General features: G+C 37.4%; 1 protein-coding gene across 4 annotated transcripts in view; it reads left to right on the top strand.

The window, feature by feature from the left end:
- LOC110040252 (utrophin-like) overlaps nt 1-19,542 on the top strand; it is a 25,906-nt gene extending 6,364 nt beyond the window's left edge. Inside the window, exons 1-17 of one of the 4 annotated variants that reach the window (XM_020745466.2) lie at nt 1,823-1,949; nt 8,191-8,252; nt 8,603-8,698; nt 9,441-9,518; nt 9,848-9,940; nt 10,886-10,983; nt 11,059-11,142; nt 11,694-11,809; nt 12,229-12,320; nt 12,517-12,623; nt 13,060-13,213; nt 13,845-14,026; nt 14,759-14,903; nt 15,519-15,830; nt 16,731-16,913; nt 17,386-17,532; nt 18,563-19,542. In XM_020745466.2, coding sequence (XP_020601125.2) covers nt 1,910-1,949; nt 8,191-8,252; nt 8,603-8,698; nt 9,441-9,518; nt 9,848-9,940; nt 10,886-10,983; nt 11,059-11,142; nt 11,694-11,809; nt 12,229-12,320; nt 12,517-12,623; nt 13,060-13,213; nt 13,845-14,026; nt 14,759-14,903; nt 15,519-15,830; nt 16,731-16,913; nt 17,386-17,532; nt 18,563-18,814 — 2,241 coding nt within the window. In that variant the 5' untranslated portion in view covers nt 1,823-1,909 and the 3' untranslated portion in view covers nt 18,815-19,542. Of the gene's footprint in view, nt 1-1,822; nt 1,950-3,905; nt 4,116-6,283; nt 6,569-8,190; nt 8,253-8,602; nt 8,699-9,440; nt 9,519-9,847; nt 9,941-10,885; nt 10,984-11,058; nt 11,143-11,693; nt 11,810-12,228; nt 12,321-12,516; nt 12,624-13,059; nt 13,214-13,844; nt 14,027-14,758; nt 14,904-15,518; nt 15,831-16,730; nt 16,914-17,385; nt 17,533-18,562 lie in introns of those variants that run through there. The other 3 variants (XM_089277678.1, XM_020745465.2, XM_020745464.2) reach the window with 3 other exon arrangements.

Here is a 19,542-nt window from a genome sequence, read left to right as displayed (position 1 = left end):
CTTCGCAACAAAATGTCTTTCATTTTGAGCTAGAAAACATATTTTGAGAAGCAATGATACCAGCGGAGTGTAAAAAGGTTGAAGCCATTCTGATGTCGGATAATGCTGACCGTAACACATGAGCATCATGGGTATTGAAACTCTATGAGCATTGGAGAAGTGAAAGGAATGATGCGTGTGGTTTTCTTTTGTGCTCTTCTTTGTGATTTTGACGGCACTCTTAACCAAAAAAAGTGCAATCAAGTGCACTTACTGCGAGAGTTTTCACAGCAATATGCTGGTTTTAGCTCTCAGTTTCAAACTACCCTCGCAATTGTCCGTACTAAGACAAGAACCGTTTCCGAATAAGGTCTTTCGATGTAAAAACTCATTTTCATGGGAAGGTTTTTGTACGAAAGACGCGGTTTGACAAGAAACTTTCTCATGGTTGGCTCCTGTTAGCCACATCAGTGGTAATATCCGACATTTTTGGCACTTAGCCTGGCTTTCATGCTGCGTTCTGAGCCGTTCATTTGTAAAACTTCAGTTAGAAGCTGCTGCTTCAAAAAGTGAGAATTGTTTTAACCTTAGACGTATTAATTCCGACGTGGGACGAGCGCTAAGGAGCCGCCGATTACATTAACCGTTTATAGCACTCTCAACGTTGCACTAATTGCTAAAAACATTACGAATTTTTGTGAGATTCATCAGCCCAGCCGGGACAATATAGTATTACAGTCATTTTACTGGGAACTCAGCCGCATTTTGAAAATATATTAACTGTGTATTGAGTAAACGGGACTATTGTCAACGGTTTACAATGCTGATCAATATTGCCAAGGAAATATATAGAGGATATTTCACGGTGGCGAGAAGATATGAATTTTATGTTCGAGTGGCAAGAACAATATCTCACGAGTTCGCTTCGCTCACTCGTGAGATATTGTTCTTGCCACGAGAACATAAAATTCATATCTTCGAGCCAACGTGTAATGTTCTTTTTATTATATGGAGAAACCAATTCAACAAAAGTAAAAGGCGGGAATCGTGCCGTCATTGAACGATACGACGCTCACAAAGGTGACATACGGAAAATACGCCACTCGGGTCCCGGATGAAGTGGCGTATGGAATCTACGAGTGGTTTAGTTCCCAGTAAAACACTCTTCTCCATATAATAAAAAGCGTTATGAGAACTGAAGGTGAATTAATCAATATGATGCGAGTGTGGGACATAGAAAAATTCTGAGTCCCCGACAGGAATCGAACCCATGACCTCCCGAGTACCGGGCGGGCGCTCTATCCACTGAGCTACGAGAACTCATGGAGAGCAAGGTCATTTAACTGAGTTCATATATGACAGGTGTCCTGCATACTGCTAGGATCAACACTATTAAAGCGTTATGTCAGCCGCTAACAGCGAAAAGACAGCAAATCAATTAGTACCTGAAAAACGAAAGAAAGAAAGAAAGAAAGAAAGAAAGAAAGAGTCAAGTTATTTTCATGCACGATATTCTTCTTCGCTCAAACAGAATTTCTTTTTCTGACATATCAAATTTCAAACCATTGCCGAAAGGATCCACAAAGTATATGAAGAAATCTTCAATTCTACTTGCCTTGGTGTTGTACTGAATTTTACTGAACTGACGACGCTGGAGGAGTTGTCTGAAATCAGTAGAGAGAAATGACACTTAAAACCAGGATGTGAAAGGGTTAATGGTCTCTAGAGAACGGTTCGCTCTCACAAATATGGGGCTATTATTATAATAGCCCATGTGTCTTACATATGTCGAACTGAAGGCGAGTTAAATGCACTTAGCACGTACTATCCGATACCCATTTTATACTGTCTTGTTTCTAAACATGACGTCTGAAATATAGATAGCAATCACACGCGTTTTCTACAAAGTCTCGAGAAAATCCCGAAAGTTATGAGTTATGATCAAACAGTACGAGAAAATAGGTCAGGCGGTAAGTAAAATATATTGTTTTAAGTATATTTAAGATGCAGACGAAGAGGACAAGAATCACCTTTATAAAGATCATCCAGGGCAGCGTCCATTAAAGATGACGCAGTAACAGAATCTCTATTTAAATGTGGCTAGGTTTTGTTTCCATTGAAAAATTTGGTTAAAACAACTAGTTCAAGTTTAGAATGGCTGTACTAACTCTATTTTGGATAACTCTACCCAACAATTATTTTCGCGGAAACTTAATTTGACAAAAGTGTAGAGGCAAATTTCGCGAGATCTAAATTTCTCGTTTTGACAGTAAATCCTGCTAAAAGGATTCTAATGTGGCGAAAATTTTCTGACCCTTCTTAAATAACCGAGTCATTCACTATTACAGATTTACAATGTACATTAGGCCTAATTTCACAATGATATTGAACAAAACCATATAGTAATACAAAGTAGATGTGCGTTTATGATGAAGCACACGTTATGCTACAAAGGTCAGTATTTGTAGTAGGCATCAGTTATCTGATGGATGGTTCAGAAGGAAAGACTATCGACACGAAAGATTAATGAATGCATCAAGAGAGCAAACGACATGTTTTGCTTTTGTAAAGTGGCGTTAAATTCTTATGAAATTGCGCGGCGTTAATTTTTTCTGTTGTCTTTTTGCTAACAAAAAAATTGCTAACAATTAAGACGTAGTTTACGTGCGAAGAAAAAGTTTACAGCCTGCACCATGATCATTAGATTAAGACGGGCTGGCATACGAAACAGCTCCATAAGGAAATATAGAGGATATGACCGCGCGGGGAGAGAAATCTTATCCTAGAGTGCTGATGGCATCCTCGCTGCACTGCACTCTTGAGAGATATCATCACGTGAGAATCTAACACATCCAAATGTTCAACATCTCAGTTTGTTATTCATTTTTGTAAGCACCGATGAGTGGCCACCTCAACTAAGCTCGGTGGTGTGACCACCATATAAAGTACGTTTGCTCCTAAAAAAAGTGCTATTTTCTGGGTTAATTTTTTTTTTTAGTTTTGGAAATTAAATTGTTATGACAAGAACGGCCGCAAGACCTCGCCAGTGAAAGGGAGGCCCTTATTGGCTGACATGTCCGTAACCATGATAACACCAATATCCTAACATGTGAAAGATAATTATAGTATCTTCCTTTCGTACGACGAATAAATGAAATTTTAGGATCAAGAAAATCTCAGTACGTCGTCAATATCTATGTTACAATATACGTTTTTTTAACAGTAGCGTTGGTGTAACATAAGGACAAAAATATTTTAAAGGCTTGAACTGCGAATGCTTGGAGCTGTGCAACGTGTATGGAATTTTACCATATTCATAGGAAAAGGAAAACACTGTGACATGAGATCGATATTACTAGCTTGACCGGAAGTATATAACAGAATTTCAAATGGTAATTAATAGATACAAATTCATAAAACACGAGCCATTAAAACAATTTTTTATATATATTTACAAGCACGAGTGAATCTATTTGTAAAATAGAAAGAGGAATGGTTGATTTATTTTATCTACGAAATCGGAGACGGCAAAATTTCAAACATAATGTCAAACTCAATTTGTGATGTCAAATTAATGAAGATGGTCAAGTTGTGCTGTCGCTTCGTTTTATTCAAGTTGCCGCAGCTCCTTTCTAAACTCTTGGTGAAAGCCACTATTGTCAACTCCATGCATTCGGCTACAACTGAAGCTCGTTAGGAACAAAGAATATAAAATTTTATTGCATAAAATTTTGACTGAATCGTAACTGTGCATGCGCAAATATTTTTTGATCGATGTACACCAAATTCTCTAAACTAACATAATATTCAGTACGAAGAATTCTAAGTCTTTCTCATGCAAATGATGAACGGTTTCTAGAGAACGGGCCACTCCTACAAATATGACATTTTCATTTCCCTTTTAAAATCACGCTTCTACAGGTCTGTGCATAAATTCGTTTGTGAGGGGAGGTAAAATACTACCGAGGGACAAGTGCGTCTTGCTGCCCTCGCTGTTAGTACACCCTGTTTAAATTTGAAGATGGAAGGTAAAACTCCGGTTGGTAATTCAAAGCCTGCTGTAAAAAAGTTTCAGAAAGTCGTTAAGGATGTCAATCTTGTTCGGCGTCACACACAGCAGTTCGCGATCTTAGCCAGTAAGTACACAGATCTTCTGGAGATAATAAGTACACATTATAATTCTCTCATGCTCAAAAGACTCCAAACTTACGCTCACATCGAAATCACGCTAAATTAAATCAGAGCATTAACGATGTGGCGTGGAATCAGTTAAAATGATGTAATCGTAATAATACATTATTTGGTTAAGAGAAAGTAGTGGCCATGTTTCGCTAGTGATCCAGGAACGTTCAGATAGTTCTCATGTGTAGGTCTCACGTGAATGGGCTTCCCTATCTACACCAACGCTTAAGTGAAAAGTTGATGTGAAGAAAATGTTCGGTTTGTGGTTTTTACACTGATCAAGCAAAGTGAAAAGAAGTGGCAGTCAGAATTAAACGAGGCTGTAATATTCACTAGTGTTTACGCAGCTTTGTTCTTACGTGTTTTATTCCGATACATTGTTGATAAATATGTATAAAACATATAACTTCAAAAAATAAACAAAATTGCTTGTAGAATTTATATATAAAAACATAACCAAACCTGCTATGTTTTGAACAAAATTGGATACAATTATCAAGAATAAACCGTGTTTTACAGGCTTTATTTTAGACTTGAACTAGAATGCCGGATGTTTCTTGCCAGTGAGTGTTGTGCGTTGTTGTGTTTATATTACTCAAAGAAAAATTAATTGCTGCAGTATTTTTTAATTTCAAATTGTTTATAGAGTCAGGTGGAAGCAGGAAAGCCTCACGAAAATGTTCAAAAAATCATTCGAATCAACATTTCTCGTGCGAACGTATTTTATCTCAAGTATGACAAAAGAGGTAATGTTAACAAAAATGTTGACACAAGTTGATCAACGGTGAACATAGCTCATGTAAATGTCCAAATTTAAATATTAGTTTTTTTCCCCCATAAATCCAGTTAATAGCAGTATCTATAGTGACTCTTCTGTCATATGACTTTCGTGCCTAATTAACTTAAAGCTACAACGCAAGTTACCAACTAGGAGTAGTTCTATAGTAAGTAGCAGTAGACTGAGTTACTAGGAGGAAATAGCCAGATCTAGGAGCCCTGTCTGAAGTCGTTCAAGGTTGGTAGCTGCTCCAGTGTTCACACTCTTTCCCAGAAGTGAAAGGAGTCTAATAATGTGACACACTCTGCCTCTGGGCTTGATCAATTTAAAGGCGTGTTTCTCAGTCGCAAACCTGTCCCACTGACTGTTTGATCCTTTTTGTCGGAAAGAGCGAAAACGGGAATATTGAACTAAGTTAAATAAAAAAAAAAAAAACGAAAAATCATGGATACTTAAGACAAGTTCCCCTTTTTTTCTTCGTCCCTTTTTACAATTACGTTGGCGTTGAGCGGAAGAAAGGTAATAATTTATATTTTTGTTTACCCATCCCAATCTCCTACTCTCCCCTTTGTTCAGCCCCATGCGGTTTTCTATTTTTTATATTTCTCGCGCTCGTGACTATGCTCACGAGAAAGTAAAAGGTCTGCGAACAAATTTGTGCAGTTGAGTCTGTTTTTAGTTTCAAAGACCAATTCCAAATCTCAGACGTCAGTCGAAATTCCTCAGAAGTCGTCCCTGACTTAGCTTAGAATTTAAAAAGCAATGACAATCAATCAAAATCAGCATAAAACTACATATCTACAAATGAAAACGGCTGTCACAGAAAAACAATTATCTTGCACTTGGTCATTGCTCTTCGTAAAATCTCCTTTGAGCATTTTCAGTATTGCCATAGTTATTTTTACTTTTACTAACACTGCATGTGTACTTTTGTGAATGCCTTGTTTGTATAATTCGGTATGAACAAAATGTATTAACTAAAGATTGTTTTATTTACTCATAAGCTCGTTATTTTTTGTTCCTTGGTGAATTTTTTGTAACTTGTCCGTGATTAGTCTTGAATTGTTATCAGCCTTTGTCGTTCTTATTCTTTTCTTCGAGTTCAACTAGTATATTTAATTTTCAAAAAAATAATGAACATTAAATACTTTTTTTTAAAACACGATCGTGCTCACAATTTTTGTGTTGATATTAAAACAAAATGGAATTTCTTGTATTAATCGAGCTAAAATTAGAACTAAACGATCATTTCGACAAGCCAACCCGTAAAGATAGTTTGCAAATTTTTTTTGCTTGTTTTGAATCAGGTCAATGCAGAAATATGCCTTTTTATTATTATTTTACGACGTGGAAGCATGCAACATTTCACGAAAACTTCAAACGCATTTTTACGCGTTAGTATTTATATTCAAATTAAGTTGACCTTGCGGTGCCATTGTCGACTAGCGGCTAAGTAGTTTGACTATACATTTGCATATCTACCCTAAATTGAGCAGTCAACTGTTAATTAAGTACAGACGAACAGTAATCTTGACGAAGTGAGAGCTGCTTTAAGCATGGGAGACCGTGAAGTAGAAGCTGCTCGCCAGAACTCCATTAAACTGAAGAAAAAAATACAAGACCGCACAGGTATGAAAACTTTGGAACTTATTTTTCCGTTGAAGGCTTAACCATGGCGAACGCGTGTAGCAAATGCTCGATTGATCAAATTCTCTTCGATTACGGAGTGTGGGCTTTGATAGCTGCGACTGCGGGCATTGTGAATGAATGTAGCAAAGGCAGGTTTAATTTTGCCTGCCGAAGTTTAATTTTGTGCAGTGTGAATGAACAAAAACAGTCAGGGGGTTGCGGGTTCATGCCTTTAGTCAGTCTAATCCAGTTTAAACCCCGTCATTCTACCAGTTGTAAACAATCTGGAACTTTGCATAATACGAGCTTCACGTACCCTGTAAATCTTAATGGACACCACAAAAGCTCGTTCACTTAACATCAATGTACTTCGATAGCGAAAAGTCGATGCTGGCCAGACCAACATTTGCCAACATTCGAGAGGGAGAGAAAAGTCACGTTTGGTTGTAAAAGCGGGAATAATTTAAAAGACTACTTGTATGTTAAAACACTCGTGTTGATCCAAGGCACTTGACATCGACTGCTTTGATGCTGGTCTTTATTTCGAAATATTTGACAGGAAATGAACAGAAACGAAATTTCTGACCTCGGATATACTTTGCTTAGGAAAAACATGACCGAATCACAACACAAACTTTAAAAAAAAAAAAGTGGTAAATTTTTTTTGCTTTGCCTTCAATTTCTCAGATATGCTTGGAATTTAGTTCACAGCTATGTTAACATATAGAAACAAGCTTATTAATACATAAGTAATTTTAATTGCAGCTTAGGTTTTTTCCTACGTAACAGCATGCATGTTTTGATGCGTGGTGATAAATATGGCTTGAGTTATGTCTCGGGTATTAAAACGACTTAAACTTGTGTAGTGGAGTGTAACGAATTCAATAACAATTCTAATATTGGCATCTTTGCAATTGTTTGATTGATTGGAAGAGAAAGGAATTATTTCAAACTTATGTCTAGCAAATGATATTTAAGTATGAAAAGTAAAATGTCACGTTTCAGTGTTAAAAGCTGTAATGAAAAAGTAAAAATAATGGCATAAAATCATTCGAAAAGAACACTCTTGAGATATAATATTCTGCTCAGTCTCAAATCTCGTTCTATCAATATCCACACATTTGTCATAAGCAAAGTGACAACATTTAGAAAAAAACATTCGTTTATAAGTAATCAGAGAGAGAATTTAACAGTATTGAAATTTAGATATTCAATTAACTCCATGCCAACGTACATTTCAAAGCTTGCATATATAAAAAGGCACTTAAAAACACTATCGTTTGTTTCTTTGTTAGTGGGACAATTATGACATTAAAATATTCAAAGAATTTTATTGATCGAGGGACGAAAATAACAAAACCGCGGACGAAGGAGTTCAGATAGGAAATTAACAAAGGGGGTAAGGTTGAATTACAAACGCTAACAGAGGGTTTACCTCAAATGACCACCAAACGTGGACAAATCAAACAAGACAAATGAAAACAATACAAGTTCATGCGGACAAAGGAAACAAAATCACTTGGAAATAAACAAACCATTCAAAGAAGAAGTAGGGACTAAGAAGTTAAATCATATCATGCGAATTTTCTTTTTGTAAATATTATTATGTGATTTCATTACAGGCGAGAGAGAAACCTTACACAGGAAAACATTTACCAAATGGGTGAATGCAAAGCTTGCTCAGGTATTGATAAATTTCCGCTCACTTTAGAGACATGAATATTCTACTTTGAGTAAAAAGTCAGGCTTATAGCTTCATTTATTTGCAATATTGTCGAATCAGTTCAATTCTTTGACGCGTTTGCTTGTGAATTGTATTGTGGTCAACAGGAATTCTGGGTTTTCTTGATAACAAAAATGCGATATATCTTTTTTCTTATTAACCACTGGATTTATTTAAAAAGCAATATTATTTACATGAAAAAAAATATATATATTGGGAGCTGTTCTACTCAAAGGGAGGACCCACTCATTACAAATGTTGGCAGATGGTAGAGACGCTTATTAATACTTATGTATATTTTTTCCTCGTAGCATGACCCTCCACTTGAGATAAGAGACATCGTTATTGACTTGATGGACGGGAAAATGTTGTTGAACCTGCTGGAATGTCTTCTGAATTGTCCATTGGTAAATATTACGATTAATCCAATCAAAACGAAACTTAACGCATTTTTTATTGGGGTTTCGATCTTGGATGTTGAAAACAAAAAGCCTTTTTTTTGGGGGGGGGGGTGGTTTCAAACTTTAGTTCAGTGACACTGAGGAAAGTGTTTGTTGGCAAATTACCACTACTTTACGAACAGATGCGACAAACCATTTCATGGTGCCATTTAGAGGCAAAAATGCAACGTGCGTTACGTGAAAATAATAATAATAATAATAATAATAATAATAATAATAATAATAATCAGTGTAAAAGTGAAATGCACTCCTGCAGATGCAAAAAAATAGTAGTTTAATAAAGTTCTGTTGGGGTGTCCAGATAAAATTGCCATGCCCTGACAACGCGTCTTAGAGTAATAATAAATTTCGTCATGCTATGCACAGAAACTGGCCAAGTGCAGATCTCACTTGATACGTGTAGTTTAGTAGGCTTAAGTAGGCAGGAGTATAAACCTTTAATGATATAAGAGAGCCTGAATTGAGGTGATATTCTTGGCCATCAGTTAAACATGGTTAAAATTTCAGCCCATCTCTAAACTATCAGGGAATTTTGCGATATCAGATCTCGGCAGTTAGTTAAAAACGTCTCACTTCTTAGCTGAGAGTTAACAATTTTGACCAATTCTCGGCTATCAGTTAAACTCTAGGCAAATCCTCATATAGTGCTCTTCAGTGTTCATGCTGTTGTTTTGCTTTCTTTTTCTAGAAAAAGGAGAAAGGAAACATGCGTGTTCATAAGCTGAACAATGTTGAGCAAGCCATGGATTTACTCGAGAAACACAAGGTATATCTGTTTTTGTGCCGATTTTGTTTCTTGTTATGATGAACTTAATGAGGGTGGAGGGGAATGGAGAAAGGGCGGTGGCCGTTTTGTAGTTGAACCTTGCATTTCAAATGGAGTGGTTCAGTGCATAGGGCTGGAGCCTTGGTCAAATTCTTTCGTTCGTGCTGCATATTAAAGTAATTACACTGGAAATTTGTTACTGCAACCGGACAAATTAAATAATTGAGGGGAGCCTCTTCAGTCGTGTTGGTTGAAAATTGCGCTCTTATAAACTGTTATACAGTATTTTATGATATGCATCAAAAACCGAGTTTACAATCCTTTTCAAGGTAAAACTGGTGGGTATCAATGGATTCGACATCGTTGATGGAAAGCCTCGTGCAATCCTTGGACTCATGTGGAGCATTATTCTCCGATTCCAAGTAAGTGGCACATTTAAAACAAAATTCAGGATTAGATTTTCCAAGCCATCAACATTGTCCAAATATAAAAGTAAACCCAGGTGTCAACTCAGTAAATAAATTACACTTGTAGTTTTTACACGTGTAATTTACACGTGTAAAGTCCGGCTTGTAAATACAAGGATTCAACGAAACTATTTTCTACACTGGAATTTACACGTGTATCGCAGGTCAGGATACAAGTGTTTATAAATGCAAATTTTAATATCTCTGTTGCCCTTTCAAAATCTGCGGGCCTATTTAAAATTCCAAAAGTTGGATGAAGGCATCCACAGGGAGACGAAACTTTCCTCGAAATTCCCTAGGATTGTCGATATCAAAAAGCCTTCTTTCTTCAAAATTCCTAGTTGACCGATAATTTGACGTCCCAGGAGCTCGTCGAGTTGCTCTTCACTAGAAGACGACATGTTTTGACGCTCCAATATCTGTTTCACAAGTCGTACTCAATGTTTACAAGTGACATGCGACTTGTATTTCCACTTGTGATTTACAAGTTGGACTCTTGTAAAAATACAAGTCCGGACTCTTGTAAAAGTTTTATTAAATTGGACTCTTACCATCTTTTATACGTGTAGCGCTACACCTATAATTACAAGTCAGACACTTGTAACCTGGATTTGTGACGAATTTTATTAAACTCGTTTTCGTCTGCGCGTGTAAATACAATGGTTCCATTTGTAGATTACAAGTGTAAAAGTATTATTAAATTGACCCCTAGAGTCATCTTCTGTCGTTTACCTGTATTACTAATACATGTACAATAACGTTTCGATTATTTTTGCCTGCGTAAAGATCCTTATGATTAATTGCGAACTACATGTTATTTTGACTAAAATGAATGAGGTGAAGCCAAGAGAAAAACAAGTTCTCTTGGTGAAGGAATATAATATTTTTACTTAATGATAGGTCCAAGAGGTAATGCAGGAAACAGTAACAGAGGAGACGGCCAAATCCTTCAACGTCGAGAAAAAACTGCTTGATTGGTGTAAGGAACGACTGAAAGGGTGAGTACGTTCCAGATACAATTGTATAGTCTCTTTTAGCGGTTCTAGTCATGTTCACTTTTGATTTTTTATTAGGTATGAACAGTATGTCACAATCTCAGATTTTACCTCGAGCTGGAGAAATGGCCTGGCGTTCAACGCTCTTATCCATTCGTACAGGTACGAAATCGGCGATAAAATGCACAACTACAGTACGTTCAAATTTTGCTTAAATTGCATGTGCCGCCTCCGAACAAAAAAGTCAGTTCACATGTAAGTTAACGGGAGAATAAACAACAAATTCAATGTCTGTAGCCCGTGTGAAATTTCTAAAATCACCGATTACCTCCTTAAATTATTAAATGACCTGCTTGTAATAATTTTTTTCAATGCAAAAATGAAAAAGTGCTTTAGAAATCACAGCGTGATATCTATGGTTTAGCCCTTCTTCATCCGCGGAATTATCGTTAACGACAGAGATAAATACTATGGCTTATATTCATACGCAAATGTGTGTATGTTTCAAATTTACGAAATGACGGCATACAAGAATTCGATACTCTTAAAATAAAATCACACGGTTTTAAGGTATGTCGCTGGTGGCCTTCATTCGCCTTCAGTTTCGAACGCAAAATAGACCGCTAGTCGGTGTGTATATTCAGTATAAAAAAGTAAGGGATAGTATGTTATCCAATGAACTATTAACAAAATAAAATCGTACTCTTTTATAGACCTGAATTGTTTGACTTTGATGCCCAGCAAAAATCATCAATTCAAGCGAGGCTGGATAACTCCTTTAAAATGGCAGAGAAACACTTTGGAGTTCCTCGCTACCTTGACTCTTCAGGTTTGCTTATTTATTGTTTTATCCTGAACAAATTCTGGAATAAAATTTGCATTCAAGGCATTAGTTGGCGTCTATCCCTTGCTCAATTGTACTGCCTCAGCGTACCCTCCTCAACGTGAGCGATCCCGACCCAGTGCTATACTTCGTGGCATCACCTGCTACTTAAACACAAGTTCACAAGAGATCAATTACAAGCAAAATGTAACAAGCAAAATATTACCAGGATATAATCGATGCTAGCAGATAGAAGAGACAGTAGCCAGTGACAAACAATGAAATTGTTATTGTCACACGCTTTTCATGTGCTGTGCTGGTAAGAGGGAAGGGAGAAAGCGAAGTCAGGAAACTGATGGGACTTGGCAGGCAGCAAAATAATGTCTTACCATAAGTGACCATTGATATTTTTGCGTACTTTACAGATATTGATGTCGATACCCCCGACAAGAAGCTAATAATCATGTACTTAACAGAGCTGTACAATTACCTGGAGGGAAACAAGGCTAAGGAGCGGGTATGTAATCCCTGTCTGAATCGTTGACCACATGCATGGCCGCCACACATGTACAGTTCTCTTTTGCTTGGAGAAGTGCAACATGTACCGTTCAAGATCATTTCTCTTGCCTCTTGCATTAACGTGATGCAAGAGTCAAAACAGTTGAAAAATAGCTGCCTGCCTGGCTTTATTGAAAAGATCTCTTTTTCAACAGAAAGCTTCAGCTGTCAACGAGCTGACCGTCACTATTGATAGTCTGGAAGCTGTCGAGGGAGCTCTTAATGATAGCTGGGACCAGCTGGATAGTAAACCGGCCATCAGGTAAAATGAATATGTACAAATGGTCATTTGAATTAAGGAAAATAAAGCCTGGGGTGAGGCGCAATTTCTTCAGGAACTGTTGAACTAAAAAAGTGATCAGGGGGAAGTCAAATTAGATGTTTAGATCTCCTGCTATAGACGTCTGCATATTTAGACCACTCGCGTACAAAAGATTAAGCGATAAAGCTAGCCCAATGCACGCTCGATGACCTCGGACCTTGGACTTACAAACTCGTACCCTAACCGTGGCACAAAGGGAGGTTTGTTTGCTAAGAATAGCTAGCTAGCCTTCAGCCTCCTACAAGTATTTTTTGTTGATTATGACGTCGAATACGTTACATGAGAACCTTAGTTCCGCCATCTTAGATTTTTATTTATAATGGATAGTTACATTAGGTATAATATTCTATAAAAATAAAGTGTTTTGCTTTTGTAGTAAATCGGAGCGTGATAAGGCTGTTGCTCAACTAAACAAGAATTTAAATGAAGTGGAGAGCGGACTGTCCGATGCAGAGCACCGCAAACCTGTGTTCAAAGAGAAAGATTCTGTGGATTTAGAGACAGCGATAAAGCAGCTGGAAGAGCAGAAGGTAAAGGATTTGTCAAGAAGATCCATCTGGTAGTTGCCTCCTAATTTTGAGAGATTCCATCTGATCCACTACCTTCCACTTCATCTCGCTCAAACTGAAATGTCCAATACAGAATTAATGATGTTAGTAAGCCTGATCTGCTTTGTTTCAGCATGGTGTTATTCTTCGAAGACATCGTTATCTAATTGGTTCCTGAGTTTTTACCTGTATGTCATGAGAACATTATAAAAATATCTTTGAACCATAAGAAGTTCCAGTTAGTAAAAAAATTCTAGGTTAACCTTGCAGTGTAGATGGAGTTCTCAGGAGTCCTGTCTCATTTCATGAAGGAAGTAAAATGAAGAAAGGCGGGGTTGACGGGAACGCCGAGTTGCTGGGGTTGTTATCCGACTGTTTGCGTCAACCGTAATCGTGCTCAACGTTTTTCAGGTTTTCTTCTTTAAAAAAGTTAGTCTTTTGTTCCATATACTGTGAAAGTCGAAAACGACGTCGATTTTGAGTAACGGATCCTTACAATTGTACAATGATCTCCATCTACGCTGTGTCATCTCAGACAATAATTTCGTAGCCAAAATCAGTACTGCTTTTGGAATACGTTCTCAGTAAGGATTTTTGTAATATTGCTTAACAGAAGTTTCGTGAGGATCTCGAGCCCCTGAAGTCTCGTACATATGAAGTGTTAAATGAGGGTAGAGCCATGATAGGCGAAGGGTACTTTGACAAAGGGGAAGAAGAACACTTTCAAGACAGAATGAATAATGTCGACAAAAGAATGCAGAACCTTCTGGAACATTCTCAAAGGGATCAAGACAAGTGAGTCAAATCTCTCCATAGCTTCACAGCTCGTGTATTATCCTAGAATGTTTTACTGTGCTGTTGTTCGTCAAAACTGTTGTACATCTTAACGACTGGACAATTATAACTAGACTATGTCCATTGTCAAGGAAATTCTTTCATTTAGAATAATGCGCTGTAAGGAACGAAGGAGTTCAGTTTGCAAGAGAGTACATGAAAGATCACACAGTGCATGTTTGAACCTAAGAGAAATAATTCAAGACAAGTGAATGATCATGGAACTGCCACGCAGGAATAACTGATGTTTTGTTTTCCTTACGATACACGTCACATACATTATGGGCCAACGTAACTTCTGCTTAACCTGGCAGGTTACCAACTTTTCTATAGCTCGTAGAACTATTGACTTATTCAGACTACTCAAAACAGTAAACAAATAAAAATCCCCCCGACTGTGTTGGTGCGGCTACCAGATATTCATCCAAAAACTATAAATATAAATACGCATCTGATACAACTTAAAAGTAAACTGCAATGTAATGATATTCTTATATCTTAAGTATTGACTGAAACGAAGCTAAACCGATTCTCTAAAAAGGAGGAGAAAAGGGAAGCGGAAAGGAATATTGGTTAATAGTTTGCTGAATCATAAGATAGTTAAGTAGTTAAGTAGTTAACCTCCAAAAAGATAAAGTTAGCTGTGGATCGTTTCAAGCAAATAGATAATCTGATATCTTTACTTGATCGTAGGCTTGCTTTCGAAAGATCAGTCCTTTTAAAGCAACAGTTGGCTCGAATGAACAGCTGGCTGACTAAGGCTGAGCGGAAGATGAAGCAAGGAAATAGTCTTGGTCCTAACTATGAGGCTGTTAAGACGAAGTTGGAGGATCATCAGGTAACAACTACGTACACATAAGGTGTTGAATTATCAATTATGATAAATACCTGGTAAGTCTAAAAACTTAAGTCAGGTGAAAAAAGTAATCTTAAACATTCTAGCCTAGGCCTGTTTATGATGCTCAGTGAAAATCGAGAGCTATCACTGAGCCACTTGAAATTTGTACAGGTAATAGACCAATTTCGATATATTAAAATTCAGCCTAAAATAATAGACCACAGTGCGAGGCTCTGGGGAATAACTACAGAGTTTGTGGGGTTTATTCCCCAGAGCCTCGTGCTGAGGTCTATTGTGTTAGGCTGAATTTTAATATATCGAAATTGGTCTATTAACGGAAACCAGTTGTTTAAGTCAGTTATTGCGAAATGCCATGGCATGTTAGCGATATGACATTTATTTTCCTCTGTCTTTGGAAACGACAAATCACGATATTTTGCTCAACTTCGTCCAGTAACTGTTAGTTTACTGAAGAGAATTGTACTCATGTATACCATATCATCAACGGCCTTTCCTTGTCTTTGAGATTTGAACCGTTGACTTTCATTGAAAAACCAATGTGGAATACGATTTGGTTTCAGAAAGACCTGACTGAAGTTTAATTTTTACTAACAGAAATTCCAAGAAGAAGTTGGAGACATCTCCTTGGTAGCGTCGGTGCTGGCAACTGATTTATCTGACCCAGACTTGGATGGCAAAACACGGGACAAAGTCAAAGACGTCAGCAGCCGGTGGGCTAAAGCATGGAACTGGAGCGCAGATCGAGGCCAAAAGTTGACAAAGGCTATGATTGACTGGCAGAAATTTCGAGATGAGGAGCTTATTTTGCTGAACTGGCTGAGCCAGAAAGAGAAAACACTCAAGCAAGTAGCAAACACGGATGTTGCCGACGAAGAACAGGTCAAAGAAAGCCTAGAACTTCTTGAGGTAATGCTTAGTTTAGAATGAGCGCGATTATAAAGAAATTAATGCGTAGTTTCTGCCCCAGCGACAAAATTAGAAAATGTACCCTTTTTCAAATTCTGCAAAGGCTTAATAATCAGACTAGTAAACCATTAAGAAAAAAAAAAATACTGATTTGAATTGAGAGTTCCATGAAGTATAAAATGTATTATACCCTCAAGAAACTCTTTCTAACCAATCGATCAATCACGCAATCAATCAGTCAATCGACTATTTTATTGATTTGGAAATATATTTTGCAACGTCGAGTAACTTTATCATTTGCAAAACTCTTCTAGAGCTTGTAAGGCCGAAAACGAGTGATTTGCTTGCATGACGCCACTATACTGTCTGTTCGAAATCGATTGGAGCATGAGTAAGTTTTAAGATAAGCCAATGAATTAAGAGCAACTGAACAAAATATACCTATAATACATTGTAAAATTCAGAAATCATTGGAATACTTTGCTGCATTTGGAGTATCAGAACATCGACAATTGAAAGTAATTCGTTTTTAATCGGAGAGCCTAACACAAGTACATCTGAATTATAAAAAAAGTCTGCATACCAACCAAGAGGCCCATCGGGCCGGAGCTTATCATTCCCGGTTTCGTCTTCTGTAGCATGAAGTGACTAAGAGTATTGCTACTCCCCCTGGATAAGATTTTAGTCCATTGCAGGGTTACTCCCAGCATTAAATTTGCCGGTATCTGTTTGTACACCACGGTGAAGATAGGCACTGTAAAGACAAAGTGTCCTGCCCAAGCCGCAAAACACAATATCCCCGGCCCGGACCGCTCGATCAGGGGTCGAGCGCACTAACCATGAAGCCACCGCGCCTCCACAGCTGAATTATAACCTGCGTCTTTTTACCTGTACCAACAGGCCACTCAAAAGGAACTCGAAGAACAAGAGCAGAGATTGCAAAAACTTCGTCATTTAGGGGAAGCTCTCATTGAGGAATCTGATCATGATAAAGAAACGACCAAGGACATCAAAGCTCAGTTGCAAGATTTTGACGACTGCTGGAACCAAGTGGCCAAAAGGGTCATTGATGAAAAGGAAAAGGTTTTGATATTACTTATACTTACTGTATTAATATCATGCGTAAACGTGGTCACATTTCAAAAGGTCCGTCAGCTTGGAACGGCGATCTTAGCTTTCCAAAGTTTTAGAAATATCAGAACCGGTACAAAATTGATTTTAATCGTGTCTTAGCATGTCTGGGTGAACAACAATATCCAACAAACGTTTCATTTAATTCCTTCCTCTGGCCTTAGATGTTAGGAATGTCAGTGATTTTTCAGCCGTACGCTCCTTGCACTTAAGATATTTTTTCAATTTAACATATTTGTTGATACTCGCCAATGGAGAATAAAAAAGGCAAAAAAACTAGTCATCTAGCTAGCAACACATTTCTATTAAAATATGATTGGCTTGAACTCTTGTTTCAGCAGTTAACTAATATACATTTTTGCATGATGTGGTTGTTTGAGCGAGTATTTTTTAATTATATATTATTATTATTACTTTTTTGCAGTTAATTAATGCGCAAAATAAAATGAAGGAGATGTACGACCTGATGGACTCCGTTAATGTCTGGATAGACGATGGACAGGGCTTGATGAAAGAATATAAAGAAGATATGCCGGATGAAGAAAACGAAAACCTCAAGAAAAGAGCCCAGGTATATTAAAGACGTTTCGATTTACCGAACCCTTTAATTTCAAGTACCGTAAATTCTCGAATTAGCGCTTATTCGAGAGGGGCGCTTTATCGAATGGGGGCGCTTATTTAATTTTGCCAAACCTTTGACTGACATGATCATTTTTTTAATCCATCATCTGCGCTTAAACAACAACATGAGCTGTTTATCGACATAAAAAGTTGATCCTAAAGTTTAAATGGCGGCACCGTTAGTACTTGTAAATCTGAAACTGAAATATTGTACAAATCTAATACTACACGACGAAAACTATACATCCTTTGTTGTCTCATTACTGGTCCAAAATATGGGGGCAGGAGAGGGGGGCGCTTATTCGAGGGGGGGGCGGGGGCGCTTATTTTAAACTTTGGCCGACAGGTAGGGCGCTTATTCGAGGAAGGGGGGGGGGGGACGTTAATTCGAGGATTTACGGTGGTAATTTATATCAAGCACCAACAAATCGCATCAGTGTGCTTTTTAAGTACAAGGTTGTATCAGAGTTTACTACCCGAACGTGTTCAGCTGAGTACACAAAGGTCTTTTTTTTTTTAGCGACTCTTTTGCAGTCGAAAAGTTGTTAATTTCTTTTTTATGAAACAACGTTCCCTTTCAGGGTACTTAAAGAATATCCCGTCCTCTTCTACAGTTCATTTGAAGCTTATAAATAGAGATCGCTAAAATATATGTAACTTATTTAACTAATTTAGTTGTTCTGTTCAGCAAGTCCGTCGGGCGAGGAAAACACTGCTCTGCAACACAGCAAAATGTATTAAATGGGAATTATTATCTAACACCAGTTTTCTTGTGCGAAAATCACATTTTAAGATATTTTGTGCTCTAGCGTGGACAGATAACTTGTTAAACTGGTTCCTCGAACATTATGTAAGTCGGGATATTTGTTCTCGTCTCGCGGATTACATGTACTCTATTGGGTGAAGCTGGATAAAAACATGTAATACGAGTTATTTTCCTTTTTTTCTTTTTCTTTTTTTTTTTTTTTTTTTTTTTGTAGATTAAGTTGGAAGAAAGGCCCTCTATGCAACTCAAGGTAGATCGTGTTAATCGTCTGGGTAAAGACGTCTGTAACATTCTTGATGGACCATCACAGAAAGCTGTTAAAGGAGAATTGCAAGAATTTAATGACCGTTGGCGAGATCTGACGGCGGCCATTGAAAGCTACAGTGACAAGGGTTACCCGGATGTGAACGGCAGCGAGTGTTGTCTTATGAGGATCATCAAGCGAAAGTTCAAAACTCTTTCATAGAGAACAATCATGAACTTCGTCAAGTTTAAATACTTTTTCATAGGGATAATTCACGAAGTTTATGAAAGAATTTGCAAAATGTAATGACAAAACCCCTTCGATCAATTGCTTGAATTAACTTCAAGGCGCATAAGAACATTTAGTTCAGTTTAAACGGCGTGGAGGAATTGCTACACAAGAAGATCAAAATTAGGAAAACGATCATCAAAGAATAGAGCTCATTGTTTAGCAGTTTAAGTTAAGTTTCCTACACAACTATTTAATTAAGAACTACATGCAAGCCTCCTTGGCTCTAGCGTAAAGGAAATTGCTCAGAATGACGTAGCAATAACCGAGTCAAATTGCATATCGTTATATAACAATTATATTCAGAAACGTTCAATAGACGAACAAAAAACAAACAAGTCAAAACAACAACGCAAGAACAGCAACAACACCAACAACAGCACAATAATAAATAGAATTTGGGCCAATTATAATTATTCCTATTCAATAAATACCCATGGATCGAGTGACAGAGCTAGCACTAGCGATTGTTACATTCTAAAATTAAATACCAAAAATAGAAGACTTGCTATATCGAGATAATTTCGATAAAATGTGACAGTCGTATTACAATACCATGTTTCAGTGAGGTTGGTTGGAGGGTGATAAATTAGTTTTGAAGCATTGAATTTATATATTGGAAATAAAAGCCTGTTATATTGCCTGGCAGAGTTGAAGAAAAA

Source organism: Orbicella faveolata, unplaced genomic scaffold (assembly GCF_042242905.1).
Source record: "Orbicella faveolata isolate gen_17 unplaced genomic scaffold, um_ofav_v1 contig_12, whole genome shotgun sequence".
In the NCBI taxonomy this organism is placed as follows: domain Eukaryota; kingdom Metazoa; phylum Cnidaria; class Anthozoa; order Scleractinia; family Merulinidae; genus Orbicella; species Orbicella faveolata.
Note: the sequence above shows the minus strand (reverse complement) of the source record. Positions and strands in the feature narration are given on the sequence as shown.